This window comes from Paramisgurnus dabryanus, chromosome 9 (genome assembly GCF_030506205.2).
Source record: "Paramisgurnus dabryanus chromosome 9, PD_genome_1.1, whole genome shotgun sequence".
Lineage (NCBI taxonomy): Eukaryota > Metazoa > Chordata > Actinopteri > Cypriniformes > Cobitidae > Paramisgurnus > Paramisgurnus dabryanus.
In genome coordinates, this window is record NC_133345.1 from 29,507,355 (window position 1) to 29,526,608 (window position 19,254).

Genomic DNA, 19,254 nt, shown 5'->3' on the forward strand with positions numbered 1-19,254 from the left:
GAAGAATTCGGGGTCGCCATGATGTGGTAGGACAGAAGCCTCTTGGTTCTCAAGCACCGCTTATAAGTACGAGCATCGCTAAGCAACCGCCGATGGAAAATCTCCTCTCGCTCTTTTGATCGCAAAGTGGTCTTTCATTGCATGACAAAACCTGTTTTTTGGCTAATTGTCCTTTGAAACTGGAGGCAAGATGTGATTGCATTTCTTTCTAAGCTTGTGATTACCGGCCATCTCTGCCTTTTCTCATGTCAAGCCATTAGTGTGCAATTAAAGACAAATTTTACCGGCAAACATTTGGGGGCAGGAGCCTGCCAATTCATCTTACTACAGACATCCAGTATTCATCACAGAGACAATTAACACACTCACACGCATACACAAACCGTTCCTCAGACGCAGCCTGCAGGAAAGATGTCTTTCCCAGACGCATTACGTTTGTGTGTCATTCAGGGTCTGAAATGAGATGCTAGGGGCAACAGACAATGTCATTTGATGGCACTTTGCAGGATGCATGAATCTAAATCTTCTACTACTGCAGATTTTCATTAATACCCAAGAACTGCAGTCTATGCTTTGGGTTGCTACTTTAAAGATGTAATATGACAACATGAAATGCTTTGGGTTGTAATTTGAATAAATTAAAGAAGACACCCTGTCAATATCTAATAATTTGACTGTTTCTGTATTAGATGTTTGTAAAATGTGCTTCCTGAGGTTCAGGAACATGAGCGTGTCTAGTGGTAAACAAATATTACACATGACAGGCCAACACAAAGGAGCTGACAGAAAGTTAAGACGCCTCAAGGTCTTTAGCGACATTTTGCTTTGAAGATGACCCCTCTTTGATTTACAACTTCCTCATGAGCATGCATTTGTTCCCCGCCAATTCAAGACCTTATTTCTTTAGTTCTCTATTTTTTAAGATACTCAATTTAATATTATTATTTCAATATTTTACTATGATCTTACCTCAACTTAGATGAATTAATACATACCTAACTTTTTCAATGTGTGCACTTTTAATCTTTGTGCAGCGCTTCTTGAATGTGTTAGCATTTGGCCCAATTCATTCCTATGGCTCCAAACAAAAGTATTTATAAAGTGCCAACATACTGGTGTAACTACTCATGAAACAGTCTTTAAATAAGGAAAACATGGAAGTGTTTGGAGGAAATTCAGGGAAATTCATCCCTGTATGGAGCCATAGGAATGAATGAGGATAAATGCTAATACATTCACGAAATGTTGTACAAAGATTAAAAGTGCACGCATTGGAAAAAGATAGGTATGTATTAATTAATCTAAGTTGAGTTAAGAACATAGTAAAGTTTTGAAAAACGGTGGTGTTTTCCTTTAAGTAGTTATTTAAACAACAATGACTTCAACCATATATGAGAAAGTTTTGATGTAGTTTGGCTGTTCGTTTACTAGGGGTGTAACAAACATTTGTGGGATTTGCTTGCTAAGCTTCTCAATGAATTATTCTGAAATGAAGCTACATCCAAAAGCCAGAGGGCGCTCTTGTGCAGAAACTCAATAAGCGCTGCAGAAGTGGTATCATTCACACATGCAGCTCCAGGAAATGCCTATAGACTGTTTAGCGGGAAACACCACCATTTTCAATATTTTACCTCAACTTAGACAAATTAATACATACCTATTTTTTTTTCAGTGCGTGCACTTAATCTTTGTACAGCGTGTTGCGAATGTGTTCGCATTTAGCCTAGCCCCAATCATTCCTTAGGATCCAAACAGGGATGAATTTAACACTTCCATGTTTTCCCTATTTAAAGACCGTTACAAAAGTAGTTACACGAGTAAGTATGGTGGCACAAACTAAAACGTGGCAATTTAAGCGGATAAAAAATGAGAACTATAATTTATGGTGGAAGAACACTTAGTTTGTAGCACTTCGACCTTGGCGCGCAATAACATCATCACTCCAGACTACTCCCCCTCTCGTTCAATCTTCCGTAAATATTACAGTCGAAGTGCTGCAAACTAAGGGCTCTATGCGCAATGCAGCGCAAAGTGCGACGCAAGTGTCTTTTGCTAGTTTCTACCCTGCGCAATTATCATTTTCACATTTAGCGCCACGTTGTTTAAATAGCAAATGCATTTGCGCCCATGGGCATTCTGGTCTGAAAACGAGGTGTGTTCAGGCGCATTGTTGGCGCGTTGCTATTTTGAGGCAACTAAAATAGACTTTGCCATTGACCAACAAAACCTCTAAAGTCAATGGCGCAATATGTTTTTGTTATTTAAAGAGAGCATTAGTAATATGCGCCTATAAATGGGACGACAACACGGCACATACATGAATGGGCAGCAGCACAAAAACGCTTTTAAATATGAAAGATTAAAGGATTGAATGAAAAGGATTATTATTGAGTCTCTTGGACATAAATGAGGAGCGATTATGAGACGTTAGAAGGCACAAAGAGCTGCTTCACCTGCAGCCTGGTAAGTAAATAAATGTTTGCTTTAAACAAATGCATCTATTTTTTAATGTTTTTAAATGCTATCTCACGGATTTTTTGTATATGATGACTCTGTACCTGTGGATATGATGAGATGAGAAATATTTTTAAGTAATGCTTAAAAAAAAACTGACGCTGTCCAAGTGCTGAAACGTGCAGAGAGCCGTTTGTAAATTCTTTATTTCCTGTTTGTTACAAATAAAGTATTTTTAGAGTACAAACCTTTTCTTAAATACTTGTAAAAAAATTTTTGATGATATAGGATAGCCATACATTTAAAGCAATTAAAAGCCTGATTTTTTACGTCCATGACTAAAAGAAAACGAGTTTTAAAGGTTTTAATAAAATCAATACAAGTAAAAAACAACACAATTATTAAACATTATTCTTAAACTGGGGATCTTCTTCCTCCGCTTAGTTTTTCAGTTTACAAATTCCGTCATTTAAATAGGGATTAGACATAGCGCCGGCGCAACAAACTTTTAAAGGGGATGAGAGATAAGACTCTCATTGGTATATGGCACGTTACGCCCAAAATACTCCCATTACTCATTAAAAAAATAGGACCAACCCTTTTCGACCATGCGCTAGGCGCACAAACCATTTTTCCCGTCGTTAAATTAGCAACAGTGGATTCGGACACGCCCATTTAGACATTGCGCTGTGCGCTGTAGACAATGCGCTTAAATCGTTAAAATATGGCCCTACGTGATCTTCCGCCATGCAATATAGTTCTCATATTTTATCCTCTTAAATCGCCCTGTATTATTTTGTGCCACCATAATTACTCGTGTAACTACTCATGTTCAGTGGTAGACATTATTAGATGCCTTAAAGTACGGCAGGAACTGTAGCCAGCCTGTCAGAAGATGTGCATTCTGTCTCATAACCCTAATATCCTTTGAGACCCAAAAATAAACCTTGATTAACTCCCCTACCCAGAAAAGGAAGTGGCTACTCTGTCTGACGTCCTAATGGACATACTAAACTCGGCATAAGTGAAGGACAACTTCCCATAGTTCAGTCAGTGTACTCAAGATCGATGCTTTGTCATAAACACAACACACAAAAGCATTTATTTATCTGGCAAACGTCTGACTGGATTTATTTCTTCCCAATAGGCCATTATGAACACAACAACTTTCCATTTTTACTATTATTTGTGTGTGACTGTTGGCAGGCAAAACTGACACAAGTTTATTGTTTAACGTAAAACAGCTCAGAGTCTGAAATAGCATTACTTCAACAAGCAGGAAAAAGATAAACAATAAAAAGCACCTAACCATATTAAGATTATAGTGCATTTAGGATTTCAGTAAAATAAATAAATGCAACTTCTAAACATGGAATTGGAAATGCTTCCCATGTCTTTGTTTGTGTTGACGTTGTACTATTTTAGCGCTTATTTATTCTTGGACACTTTGTAAAAGCCAAAATTGGTATGAAGTCAACTAGAGCAAGTAGTATAACATTCTAAACCCCTTATCTTAGAAAACCCTACAACCCAGTCTGTTGGATAGACGCCCAATTAAAAAAGTATCTTAAAGCAAAAACCAGTCGAAACACTGACGTAAACAACAAAACTGCATTTTCCATCCACTCCGATGCTGATGTAAGATCTACAGATGTTTTTAAACGTTTGCACTATGGTGATGACAGAAGGGATGACTTGGATGTAGGATAGCTTGAAGGTTGCTCCAAAAGCGATGACTCAACCTCCAAATGTCTCTAGCGCGAGTTCTTGATGTTCTTCACAATCACTCAAAGCAGAAGCTGAGAGAAGACACAACAAATGCTGCTGGCTTTAATTTCTGTCTGGTCTCAATTTTCTGCTGAAATGGCAAAAAATATGCATAGGCATCTAAGAACAGGCAGCCTTATTCTCCTCAGAGAGACATATCACAGATCTGTGACGGTTCTGGGTTGAAAAAGTGTGATATCTAAAGTTAGAGACAGGAAGCTAATGCCAAACAGTGAGAACTTCTTTATAGGCTTTGAGGTTTCCACCACGGGGCCAATTAACAGCTTTCAGTGTCATAGTGATAGACACCACCTGCAGACATGTCATGTAAGGGCAAGGGATGAACACATCTTTATATTTTACCTTTCATTTCTGCTGCTTTCTGCTAGTTCTCAGGACTAAAACTGCACTTGTTAAACTACATAACTGCACCTGTTAGTTCACAACATTCAGCGTATAATTTTCATGCAGTGTAAATGACAGATTATACTTTTTAAAGCAATCCATCCCTGTAAATTTTTCCTCAGCATTCATGCTGCACTTTCATCCTTTTGAAATCTGACATCTGGAGTTTGCACTCATTTTCAAAAGAGCAGCCAAACGTCCTTCGTGTTTTAAATACAAAAATCGAATCGAAGAAAAATCATATGAATTTGGGAAAACATCCCATAAACGTCATTTTGGGTAAACTATTATTTTAAGCAAATCTATTAATATCTCAAAAGTAATTACACTGTCAGTAAAATAAATAAATAAGCAATCATCTATTAAAAAACTAGTTTAGCTGTATAAGTCTGTGCTAATCAAACCATACAGATCATCTTCTAAAGCCTTTATTTCTTCACACCAGAATCTAATCCTCCTACAGGCCTGATCTTCGTAACTAACCCATTGGGCACATCTGGTGTGAACTCAGATCTGGAAAGCCGACAGCTCATATGCCCCAGTTTGCTTACACAAGGCTGGCAAAGTCATCATTGGGCAGCGAATTCTGCCGCAGGATTCCAGAAGCGAAAGTAAACCTGCTGATACGATCAGTGTGGAGAAAGTGTTGTGGAATGAACCCCTTCAAGAAATACAGGCTTGACTGAGTTCAAGCCAAACACAACTGCATTTGTTGACTTAGCATAAATACATTACAAGATTTATGCAAATGTTTAAAGATCTGTAAAAGGAAAGAAAAAAATATTTGTAGCATGAATTCAAGTTTTGGTTTCCATTTTACGGTAGCATGCACACTTGCTGTGCCCACTTTATGTGTTGAAAATGTATATGGTTCATGGTTTGTCACAATGAACCCATGACCTTGCAGTTGCAAACACAATGCCGTACCAGTTGAAATGTAGAAATAAGGGCAGCAAGATATACTAAAATGTGTGAAATTTTGCAAATATGCATATTGTAAAATGCATATCGCAGTGGTTTGCAAGAACTTACATGTAGTCAAGGTTTTAGGTCAATGCACATAACAGTTACACTGGTGAGAAAGAGAGGGAATGCTATCTATCTATCTATCTATCTATCTATCTATCTATCTATCTATCTATCTATCTATCTATCTATCTATCCAGGGTGCGATTTGTGAAAAAAACAGAGGGGGGGATGTTTTCAGAGGCGTCGATTTCGGCGACGGTGGGTACTCACCATATTTCGTCATGAGTTATTTTGAACCCACCACTAGTTTTTACTTTTTTGACTGTTTTCAGTGGTTATGAAGAGCAATATGAGAGAGAAATTTGGTAATCATTGTCCGACCTAACAAAAATCCATTATAATATATTTTTTTTATATATATTTCTAATTAAAATATTTCTAATATTCAGAAATGCGCTCTCCGCTCACGAGCTCTGATCGGAACAAATCCGAACCTCACTGTCTGCTGAACTTGCGCAGAAACATCAAAATAACCAGCTTTTTAAAATGGTTTTAAACTAAACATTTAGACTATTTTAGCGCAAATTATGAGCTTATTGACGATTTTTTATCATTCTTGACATAATGCGTCTGTTCACAGCACATTTCAAAACATTTTAATTCATAAAAATAAATCATGAGAACATTAACTTCATCACTGCATTTGCAGGAATTGTAAAAAAATTCTTAACTCATGAAGCAGCCTAACGCAATATTTTTACACTAATAGTTTATCTTTCCCCACACATATGAACTGTGATCATGCACAACGAAAAAACACGCAAGAATTAAATCTTGAATGGCAAAACTGTATGGCACAACGTAGTGTCAACTTAAACATATATGAACAATGTATTGATTGCAAAGTTAAACCATAACAGTAGAAACACCTTTACTGCTGCTTTTAAAGTAATAACATTAACTTTACACCGCAATGCTGAGCTACAGTGAAATGATAGAAAAGACAGATGCATTATGTCAATTAGCCTCATTTGCGCAAACTGGACGCGCCCGCGCCTCGCTAAACGCCTCATCTGCATTTATCATGTGTCACTTCTGCCATTCTCAGTGGTGTGACTGGGACACTTACTCTGCTTGTCATCATAAACAGATTATCAGATTGTGATGTTTATTCTCGCTTTATTAATATGCGGATGAATATGCTGCCTTCCATCGTTTCGACACACAGCTCCATAACCATCTCGCATGTGTTGATAGGCTTTTACTCGTGAGGTGTAACCGGGTCTGTAACCAATCAGGTAGCGCCGTGGGCGGGACATTGAGCAAGTCTGCAGAGTGGTGAATACAGAGAGGCTGCGCGGCAGCTGTATCAGAGCCAGCCAAAGCAGCGCATTTTAAAACAAAATTGACTTTATTCAAACCACGGATCCGTGATGAGTTTTTTGATCCGTCTCGCCACTAGTGTAGTAGCACTGATCACTTTGAGGGGGGGATAAATTTATCCCCACCGGGGATAAAAATTATTAAGCAGAGGCAGGGATACATTGACCAGAAAGGGGGAAATCCCACGCATCCCCCCCAGCAAATCGCACCCTGTATCTATCTATCTATCTATCCATCCATGGACCTATCCATCCATCCATCTATTAATCTATCTATCTATCCATCCATCCATTTACCTATCCATCCATCTACCTATCAATACATCTACCTATCCATCCATCCATCCATCCATTTACCTATCCATATATTCATTCATCCATGTACCTACCCATCCATCCATCTATTAATCTATCCATCCATCCATTTACCTATCCATCCGTCCACCCATCCTTCTATCCATCCACCTATCCATCCATCTACCTATCCATCCACCTATCCATACATCTACCCATCTATCCACCTATCCATCCATCCACCTATCCATACATCTACCCATCTATCCATCCATCCATCTATCTATCTATCCATCCATCCATCTACCTATCCATCCATCCATCCATCCACCCACCCATCTACCTATCCATCAATTCATTCATCCATGTACCTATCCATCCATCCATCTATTAATCAATCAATCCATCTATCCATTTACCTATCAATCCATCTACCTATCCATCCATCCATTCATCCACCTATCCATCCATCCATCCATCCATCCTCTTATTCATATACCTATCTATCCATCCATCCTTTTATCCATCCACCTATCCATCCATCTACCTATCCATCCATCCATCCATCCATCTACCCATCCATCCATCTACCCATCCATCCATCTACCCATCCATACATCTACCCATCTATACATCTACCCATCTATACATCTACCCATCTATACATCCATCTACCCATCTATCCATGCATCCATCCATCCATCCATCCATCCATCCATCCTCTTATCCATATACCCATCTATCCATCCATCCTTTTATCCATCCACCTATCCATCTACGTACCTATCCACCCATCCATCTACCTATCAATCCATCCATCCATCCATCTACCCATCCATCCATCTATCCACCTATCTATCTATCTACCCATTCATCTATCCATTTACCCATCCATCCATCAACCTATCTATCCATCTACCCATCCATCCATTCATCCATCTACACACCCATCCAATCTGTCTAGCCATCCATCCATCCATCCATTCATCCACCATCCATCCATCTATCTATCCATCAATCTATTCATCTATCACCAATATTAATAAATGTATCCACACTAACAGCCTGGCTAATGACAAAATAAGCCTTAAACATAAATCTGTCTCCTAAACAGCAACAGCAGATGAAGCAAGCAACCATTAGTGTTTAGTACATCTTGTCTGTTCCAGCACATACCCTCTCATACCACTGACAAGATTGTTTCTGACAGGTTGGTACACAAATGGCACAGGACGTGTCCCATGCTCTAAATGAAAAAGTTTCTTTTGTTTATCTTAGCAAACACAACAGAGGCTTTTTCTTCATCAGCGAGTGCACAAAATAGAGAGATCACACAGCTCTCCACAAGGCACAAAAGCTCCCTGGCCAGATCATATCCCATCATCCTCTGCAAAAATAGGGGCTGCCCAGAACACCCTAGAAGACAGCCTTGAAAAAGAGACTTGCTTTATTTTTTAAGTGCACTATAGCATCCCCTTTAAATGCAAGCACCAGGGGGGTTTTGTGCTTCAAATGGATCAAGCTCTTTACTGACACGATCCACAGGGCACCGTTAATCCCATTACAATGAAGGAAGGCCAGCCGGCACAGGACGGGAATATGGTATTAGATCCGTGAAGGAACATTAGTCCTAAATCAAAGTTCCTGTCTGTAGTGAAATGGAAGAGAACGATGTGAGCCCTGTGTGTAATCATCAAGCCGTAATGTTACACCAAATTTTTGTTCAGTGGCTTCCTTCCAAATATCCCCTTAAGCATGAGCGCACACACTACTGAAATTCATCCATCTGTCGGTGCACCCAAGTTTTTTCTGCTATGAGCTTCTCATATGCTCTAATATCAAACCCAAGAGTGTTTGTAGGACCAAAGTGTGAACAGCGATACAGTAAGGTCTGCAGGGTCGTGAAGTGAACTAATTCTTTCGTAATTACTAATGTGATTAACTCAATAATTGACTCCTCCTCCTACCTAAGCCTCTTTAAAAAGGTTACAGACCAATCCCACAACTGTTGTCATTTGGCATATTATTAGGCAAGCTTTAATCTTTTATTACAAAAAATCAGTATGCTAAAACACTATGGGGTGGTTTCCAAGACAGGGCTTATCCTAGTACAAGACTAAAATGACATATTTGATAGGGATGCACCGATACCACTATTTTGGAATACGAGTACTTGCATTTCAGTACTTGCCGAAACAAATACCGAGTACTTAATAAAAAACATGATTTAAATTTACAGGTAACAGCTTTAGTCATATAATTTAACAAAAAAACAAGGGACTAGTTTTCCAGTTTGTTGAAAACTCTGCCTCTTTGGACAACAAAAGAGGCATTAACCCCTTACACGCCGCTCAAACATAGACATTTCTCAGACCGTGGTATTGATCCCTGGTATCGGGGGACTTTTAACGAGTATTTTAGAAAATGTGGTATCGAGGCCGATACCGGATACCAGTATTGGTATCGGTGCATCTCTAATATTTGAGCTTAATTTAAAAACATCTTGCACGGACATATCTTAACTTACATCAGTGATACTGCAATATTTTGTAGTCACTGACTGTCCCGGGCTATGTCTTTGTAAACTTTGCACATTTGTGTAATTTGTTGTGCCAAGTTTTCCTAAATTCTTCTCAAAACTGAGCTTCAGGTCATACACCACTTTTATTTTTTTATGCATCTTTAATAAAATATTTCAATAAAGGGTGAAGATGTCAATTGTTTGAGGTCTTAAATGTTTAAGATACATTTCATCACCACCTGTGTGCTCCCTAAGATTTAAACCCCCTGACCTCAACACCATGCTTTACCAAACAAGCTACAGGAACAAATCCGGACAGATAATCTGTTAGTTTTAATTAAACGACAGTCATGAGTACGCACGCAGTGAGCTCGTAGATGCAGCCATGCATTCCAACTGCGTGCCCGCTAAAGTTAATCTCCGCTGCTGTCCGCTACTGTGCAGTAAACCTGCTGTACATATGGCCTTCTTCTTTCAGCCCTGATTATAGCCTGTCCAAGCCCAGATGATTTACAGGTCCAGGAAGGCCATCAGCTGTGAGCAGCAGACCATTTTCCAGCCCCACGTTCAGCGATGGGTCAGGCCACACAGGCCTGGAGTTCATTTCGCCCCACGCATCACAAATGACAGTCATCTGCCCTGGCAATAGCAGGGGGAAAAGTACTCTCTCTGAGAGCCAATAGGATGGGACGAAGGCCATCCGATCTCTGCCTGCCCTGACAGCGCCGCGCTCTAGTAATCAAACCACAGGCGGTCCGGTTGGAAAGACCCCCTCTGCTTAACAAGAAGATTGAGCGAAGGTCCGCTTGGTCCCAATCCTGAGATTTTGGTCTAGACGCCATCTGGACAACGGACATGGCTATCAAGAGGCATCTGCATTATTTTCAATAAAGCATTTTCAGACGTGATTAAAAAACAATAAACCTACTTATAGGGCTATTATGTAAATCAGTCTACATCTTACTTGTGGGCTTGGGAATCGAACCAGCGACTTTGGAGATACAAGTCAGATTCTAACCACAAGGACATGACTGCCCCTCCCACTCAAGTTTGGATCACAGGGCTGTTGCATTGCCAATACCCATCACTAATGATCAGAAAACTAATTATTATCTGCACAGGCATTGCTATGACACCAGAATGCTTTTATCGGTCTTTAAAAGATGTGTCACAGCAGGACTGCTGTAAATTGGTGAAATGTTTGCTTTGAGGTTACAGCCTTGGGAAAGTTCACCCTACGAGGTCACAGTAACTGTTAGTAAGACAGGAGACACTAAAAAACACACAACCGCTGACTATAGTAGAGCAGGTTGTGTTTAACAGTGTTTGCAGTTTGTCAGACGGCCGCTGACCCAGAACGCAGAGGTTAAAACACGTCACAAAGAAATTATAGTCTTCTTTGAGGACAAAGCCACGTATACTTACTATACTATACTTACATGCCGATATACTCCTCACTTAAACAAAAAACGCTGTCAACTGTCTATTTCAATAATCAGTCCCCTAAAATTTCGTGCTACGTGTCCGGAAAATATACATTTTGAAAAAATGTCAAAAAATTAAGATGTCTTGCAGGAATTGCAATCGTGTCTTGGAGCTAAAACCTATTCCACATCCGCAGGGTTACAGGTGGTTTTTATCCAGGGTTCAAATTAACAAAACTCTGGATGGAAAAACGTCCAAAATGTATTTTCTCTGCACAATGCACAACTTATTTTTTCGGTTACACCAGTTGGCTGGTGAGCGACTCACCAAGCCAATTCTCATTTTGGGTGCTGATCTAAATGCCACCGCAATGACAAACTACAGCCATGTCGTAATGAACTTCAAGCAAAAATATTGTAATGCGCTGAAAGTGAATGTGCTAAAAAACAGCTGTTTTACAGACAGCTTTAACTGAAGGCCAAATGGCACAGGTTTTATTTTATAGCATTTCTACTCAAACCAAAGATGAGGCAATACATCTCCCTCATCTCAGATGCGCTAAAAGACTCCCTGAAGTTATAGGACTTAACCCAGGGCTTAAAATGTCTTGCATTCGCAGGCCACTGGCGCACACCCGGCGTGGATCTGAACTGTCTATATAAAATTTATGAGCTTCATTTTTAGTTTTAGCCCAAAAACCTGATGAAAGCTCTAAGTGTAGAAGGCTGACTCACATGTTGTACAAAATCATTTACAAGACTCAAAGGAAAACACATTGCAACAATTAATACGATGCAGAAAACAGAATGAATGCTCTCTAAAGCATTTGTATGAAGCACAAACATAGCACGGTAGGCCGCAATATGCCAAAGATCTCACAAGGGACTCTTCGAATCAACGTCAAAACTATTGTCATCTGGAATACTGACGTCTATGTCTCAGTACTGCAAACAACTCCCTATGATTCCTCCTCAAACAAACATACAGATAAAACACCCACAATGCTTTGCAAATGCGACCATCTGGACAGAGCTTTTGGAGGATTACAAGGGGGCCGTGGAGGGGTGGTTGCGAGACATAGTGTGTCTCTAGCTCTTATTTTTTTCTCTGGGATAATTACAGGCTACCGCTGGGATGGACTGATTTCGGAGAAAGATGCTACGAGCCCGGGTTGCCGCCCTTGGTTCTCGACATCACCGCTGATCCAAAGTGTGTGGTCGGTTCCACAGGGTGGACACTCCAGTAGCGCCTAAAGGGAACAGAGCCAGACAGCACCACAAAACCCAAACCAACAGCGCAGGCTATTTAAAGCACACAGCAGCTCATCCCTGCAGCCTCAGCTAAACTGACTTGGAAACTAAACTGCCAGCAGAACCGCTCGGAAAACTGCCTAATGGAGAAAAGTCGGTGGAGAGGTTCTGGTGATCATAAACGACAAAGAGATACAGAAAATGACTTCTGAAACTTACATGAAATCAAAATTATTTAATTTACAAGAAATCAATAAGAAATGTGTTCCTGTATAGCGCAGTGGTAAAACATTGTGTTTGCTGTGCAAAAGGTCATGAGTTCGAACCCAGGGAACACACAAGTTGATAATGCACTGTAAGTCACTTTGGATAAAACCATCTGCCTAATGCATAAATATACATATATAAAATATAATAAATGTATGCAAGCAATTCTATATCTGTCACCTAACAATTAAAGTGTAGCAACATTTAACACATAGGGTGTGCGGATCTATTATTTTATTTTGGATTAGGACAAGATTATACAGAAATTTTTTGGAATAACATTTATGACATATGACCAGGAATCTAAATAAATGTAAAAAGGGCCAATGTTGTCAATGAGTTTATGTTGTCTACTGATGTCTGTTCTTACCATGCATGAAAAATGTACTTTATTCTAATACAAAAATTTGATAAGACTGTGCAGATGGATAAAGATATTAGTAACCAATACAAAAATCTTCATTTTCTTTAATGAATTATGGATAAAACTATAAATCCTGTTTACACTGAAAAATTTCTATATAAAAAAAATATATTTTATAAATTGATTATTTTCAGATAAAATACACAATATTCTGATCATACGTGATATAAGGTCAAATAAAATGGCATTTTAGGAATTCATATATACATCAGAAAAAAAAATGGTTAAAAATAGTCCCTAGCTGTCACTGAAGTGGTACCCCTTCAAAAAGTACAGCTTTCATATTAGTACCCCAAGATGTACAAATCGGTACCTCAAAGAAGCATATTGATACAAAGCGTATATACATGTACATAACGGTGCATATTAGAATCGTTTTACATAATTTGACCATTTTCTTCAAACAGTAGTCTTAACAAAAATAATTATGCTGATTTAATCAATACTGTAAGCATAAGAAACATGATCATAGCGTACAACAGTGCACTTTTTAATCCAGGCCAATTGAAATCCCAAAGTAAAAACTCACATCCTACACAACATTATTTCCCACATAAGATTCTTTTCATCTGTAAATATACAGCACATTATCTAAGATTTATATTTATGCATTTGGCAGATGCTTTTGCCCAAAGCGATTTAAGGTGTAGATTTATCAATCTGTCTGTTCCCTGGGAATCAAACCCACAACATTTGCTCTGCTAAAGCAATGTTCTACGAAGTGAGCTATACAGGAACCTTGCCAATGATGTGTCATACTTTTTTCAAGTATACGTCTAAGTGCTACTCGACATTGGAAAGAGGAACAAAAAATGGCCCTTTTACAGGTCATTCATCCGATTCAAATACACTTCCACTTCAAAATAGAGACTGCATGAACTTAAAATGGCAATGGGTTTGCCCTCAATTGCAGGTGAATGACGACGATTCCTCATGCGAGCTCATTTATCAGACAGCTGGACAGGTTCATAGCAGGCCAAGGAGATGAGGCCGTAACTCTCATCTGGCATCTATTCACAGATTTTCCCATCTCGGGGTGCAGGGATTATGGCATGAGAGATATGAGGTTTACAAGTCATAGCTTCCGCCCTGTGGTGCAGGTGTGATATGGAGACTCGGGACTGATACAGAAAGCTTCACAGGGAGTAGGGATGGGCACGAGTAGGCTACTTGATTGCTCGAGTACTCGAACGTGGCATCGATGATCGATCACGAAAACGATGATCATGTGGGTTTACTTATTTATTTATTTATTGTGGTTATGGCTGCATTCGGATGTCTGGTTAACGTTACAAGCACCTGAGGTAGTAAAGACTACACACCACACACCACTGAGGCACTAAAAAGTTTAAAAAGATGCCGTGATTTTCGGAAATACAGTCAGTCAGGTGCAAAATGTACAGCGCAGTCACAAGTTCAATGGGTTATCATCTCATATTTAAACATCAGATGTCAAGAGATACCAGAGAGCCATACGTTCATTAACATAACATCTTGACTGAGAACAGGTAAGGGGACGACACGACACAGCTAATCGCTAAAATTATAGCAAAAGCTGCTTAATGTTATGAAGCTTGTGCTTTGACTTGACATGTTTAAAAGCACGCTGTTATGGTGCACATCCACAACGGGAGTTAAACTTTCAGTACCTAACTTAGTTGAAGTCTTGCATTTTGTGCAGATAGATGCACGTTGTATAATACATTTATGTTGTATATAAGGTTTATAATTTATTTAGACTGCATTATATAAAAAGCGCATCAGTTTGTGTTTATTAACCCTTTAGTTTCACTTCATCACACAGCTTTTCCTGTTAGAGTTTTCTTTTAAAAACATTTAATTCATGAATAATCTAGCATGTGTTCATTGTTCTGTCATAGTTTCTGCAAAATTATGTTTTATTTAAGCGTTTTTAATAAAAATATTTTTAATTTTAACCATAACCATATGGCGTGTACAGGTGTTCAGACCTATGGATTAATCAAAACGAAAATATGAGATAAATGCACATCCCTACCAGGGAGGTCTGGGAAAACAGCACTAAAGTTTAGTTTACCAAATAATAGAGTTTTGGTTTTTCAAAACGCTGTACATGGTAAACTGTAAATAAAGACAAATATTCCTGAAGTTTAGGAAGAAAGAATGTCCAGAAATTTAAGGGGTATTGCAGGGTAATTGAACTCTCAATCCTAAATAGTTTTCTCTGGTTAATAATTCATATTGAATACCTTTGGGGAAAATCATGACTAAGCGCCATACAGCACTCAAAGCACCCTCACTATTTCTATTCAACAAAAAATATACTATGAATGAGCTATGAATGTAACGGAGATAAACACCAAAAGTCTAATGCACATCAAAAAGAAACAAAGTTGCAATGACTGCAAACTTATTTAAAATATAAAGTACTGTAATAAAAAAATGTACAAATACAAAGAATATCAAAGACTCTCCCTTCAGACATATGAAGTTGCTTTGTTTCTCACAGATGGTTTTAACAATGCATCATATATTCAGAAAGAGCGATTTATATAAAGCAATGTAAGTCACCATTTAAAATCAATAGCTTTTTCTTCTTGCAAACTCTAAAAACAATAACTCTTCTTATAAACATCTCCCAGAGTCCCAACATGAAACAGTTGTTTAAAAAAAGAACGAAATGTCATGCTTGAACAGTAACTAAGCGATCCTGCATATAATGTAATGGAGATGTATAAATTCATGCAGCCTTTGCCATCGAAATTTCACATTCTTCATTTTTTGGGGACCTTCTTAGCCAGCATTTTAAAGGGAATGTTTTGTGCATTACTCTGCAATATATATGTGCAGAACTACTTTGCTAAGTGCTCGGTTTCCTGTCTCCGCATTAAAATCATAACCCCATTCCTCAACGCTCCAAAATCAAATGCCAACCTCCCGTTTTTAATAAAGCTGTTATATGACTATGGATATTTGATAGTGCTTTCTTAAACGTTACCAACCTCGATCCTCGCAAGCCTGTGGTTCAATAATAGGGGTCAGCGTGGTGATTTAAGAGACAGTTCTCGTTTGCACATGCAATATCTAAAAAAAAGGCTTTTTCTTCCCACACCATGTCACATCTGCTCTTTTTCAATACAAATTAAAGGATAACTAGCACAGGGTGTGTAACCATGCTCAGGACACTTGTTCTCCGCTTGTAACAGTTTCTGTGTGCCACCTAGGCAGACACTGAGAGATAAAATGTAAATTCTGGTATAAATCTTGTCTGCTACTAATTACAGGCATGATGCAAATAAATACCGGGCACTGCTTGAAAATCATGGCAGGCTGGATCTTCCACGAATGCAGCAATGTGCAGGACAGGATTTATGGTCCAGCACATTCAATTATCCTTATTCATGGGGCACACACACATTTTTATTGACCCATGCCTTTTCCTGACCTTTCCAGAAATAAACTGGAAAATGCTCTATTTTGTAATAGTGAATGCACACATATATAAAAAATTTAATAATTAAAATATAGATAAAAATAAATTAAACTATATAATGAATTGTTTTAGAGCAATGCATAGCTAGAGTCCTATGATGCACTTTTCAATCACTTTTACTGATTTTACTGATTGACCACCCTACTGAAAAATCCAGCTAAGACCAGCATAAGCTGGTAGCTGGTTTTAGCTGGTTTAAGGTGCCAGTAGTTGGTTTAAGCTGGTCCTCTCAGCCTGGCAAAGCTGGTGAGCCAGCTGGTGGACCAGCTTAAAAAGTGACCAAAAGGCAGCTAGACCACCTTGCTTCTCCAGCAAAACCAGCTAAAACCTAGCAGGGAGACCAGTGGATTTTTCAGCAGGGCATCAACTTCTGATGCTCATCAAATCACAATTTAAATATCCCAATATTCCCAGGCTTTCCATGGCCAGTGCCAGCATAATATCCAAAAATCTCAAATGCTTTCTCTATTATTTATGCTATTGGGAAGTTCAAAGATGCGTTCATTTTAACCCGAGAAAAATGCGTAATTTAAAAAAATATATATTTAGAGTTTAATGAAATGTTATAAATAAATGTTTATTATAGCAATTTTAATTAATTAAATTAGTCAGTGGAAATGTAAGAATCTGACTCTAGAGACGCATTCATTTCACAATGGGCATAAAGTGCCGCGCGAGAGCTCTCCCTGGATTATTGCTTCTCAACTGCACGTAACGTTGCGCGGTGCCAAGTGTGTCTTTAACGTTAATATACTTGCCCTAAACTCCATTTAAAATAAATGTTTCATCCACGTGGGGTGGGAGTGTAAAAGAGTATGAAAAGCTACCGTTCTCACTGTGTGAGAGCTGATGAAAGCATTTGCCATCCAATATCATGAAAAAGTGGAAGAACACCTCAACGCTTATCTAAAACCACCACATGACTCCAATCTTAACTAACTAGGTTGTAAAACTAAGACAAATTCCCTCAGGGTGACAACTCCACTCGTAGAAATTTAACCTGAGTGTCATATATTCCTGGTTATCACTTGCTCAACCAAGCAAGCACAAATAGACAACACGTGATTCTCGTATTTGCTCGAGAACGACACAATACAAACATCATCATCTTATGTCTAACGCGTCAAACTTGAACTACTGGTTGTGGTACAGAAATCTCTGCTGACAGATGTCACGCGCGCCGCCATTCCCCGCGCTATCGCAACAATGTATCAGAATCAAAGAGAACAAAGCAGTCGCGGCGACATTCGTTCGCTGGTTGCTATGAAACAACTGTTACGATTGTTATAATGAAAACATGCAAATGTATCCGATTCATTCATCTACCTGTCATCGTAGCAGAAATCCGCGTCCAGTGTGTTGACATACAGGACCAGTGCTACGACGCTGCACACCAACTCTGCGATCATCTCTCAAAAAAAAAGAAAAAAGAAAGGAAATGAAAGGATGAGAGTGAAATTAATGCCGTTTTCTGGTTTCCCTTCTCGCCTTTGTCAAAATGCGCCTGCCAAAACGGATTGTCCGAGTCCCCATCCTTGCGAAGAGTTGAGATAAATTATCCAGACATCTTAACCCATGTTATTTGGGAGGAGAACAGAACCGATCCGGTATGGCAGAGTGGATGGTGCAGATACTGTATTTACAGTACGGTCGACTGTGTTTGGACGTCCCTACACACAGAGTGTTGACATGATGCATAGTGAACGCCGAATAAACGTCGTGATTGAGCCGCGTGTGGTTCACGGATTGAGTGCGCATGCGCAAAGCCCCTCCTCCTGTGAGTACACGCACACACATAAGCACACAAACACAGAGAGACGGAACATAATAAACGTGATGTTGGTGATCAGAATAAAAGTAATTTGGTTGATTACGACTTGTTTTTTATGATTGTCATGTCAGCAGTAGGAAAAAACATTCAGTTTGCAATTTTAATACATTTATATTTTGTGTTATGTTTGTTTGATTGCTTTAAAATATAGCTACTGTTTAAAATTAAGACTTTTAGACGTAATTTTTTTATTACATTTCTTTTTGGAAACTTTTTGTGGTCCAGCATTACTTTTATGCAGATTTCACTTAATATTTTATTATCTAATGCAATGATATTCAAACATTTCAAGTGTGATTTGAGTGTACAGTTGTTATAGTTGTACAACAATGCATAAGAACAACAATGCAAAAAACTGGGAGTCTGCGTGTATTCCCATCTCAAAAATAAAGAAAAACATTGATCGTCTTTTAGACTTTAAAAGAAAAAAGACATTCACACAGATTTTTGTCTCTCTCATGCAACATAATAACACAATAGCATTTTATAGCAAAAGTCCTGTAAGCTAACCGTGTCTCAGATGTGCTGTTGTGTTGCAGTTGATGCAATTAATGAATCACATTAGAGACAGCAGTGTGAATTTAAAACGTGCTAAAAATGCATCGTTGACATGTGAGTGAGAAATTCACCGTGCAATTCATTATTCCAGACATCTGGTGATAGCTGATGATCAGCAGATCATTAAGGCAGAAAATTAATCATATATTTTGACATATTATTGCAAATTAGAACTTAAAGAAAAATGTGTGAAATCAATCATTGAAATCAATTATTTCCTATATGCAGTCTGGAA

At 38.7% G+C, this 19,254-nt stretch overlaps 1 protein-coding gene across 1 annotated transcript in view; it reads right to left on the minus strand.

Moving 5' to 3' along the window:
* tmtc2b (transmembrane O-mannosyltransferase targeting cadherins 2b) overlaps nucleotides 1-18,377 on the minus strand; it is a 122,988-nt gene extending 104,611 nt beyond the window's left edge. Inside the window, exon 1 of the mRNA XM_065283508.2 lies at nucleotides 17,957-18,377. Coding sequence (XP_065139580.1) covers nucleotides 17,957-18,039 — 83 coding nt within the window. The 5' untranslated portion in view covers nucleotides 18,040-18,377. The remainder of the gene's footprint in view (nucleotides 1-17,956) is intronic.
* Nucleotides 18,378-19,254: the final 877 nt, after the last annotated feature.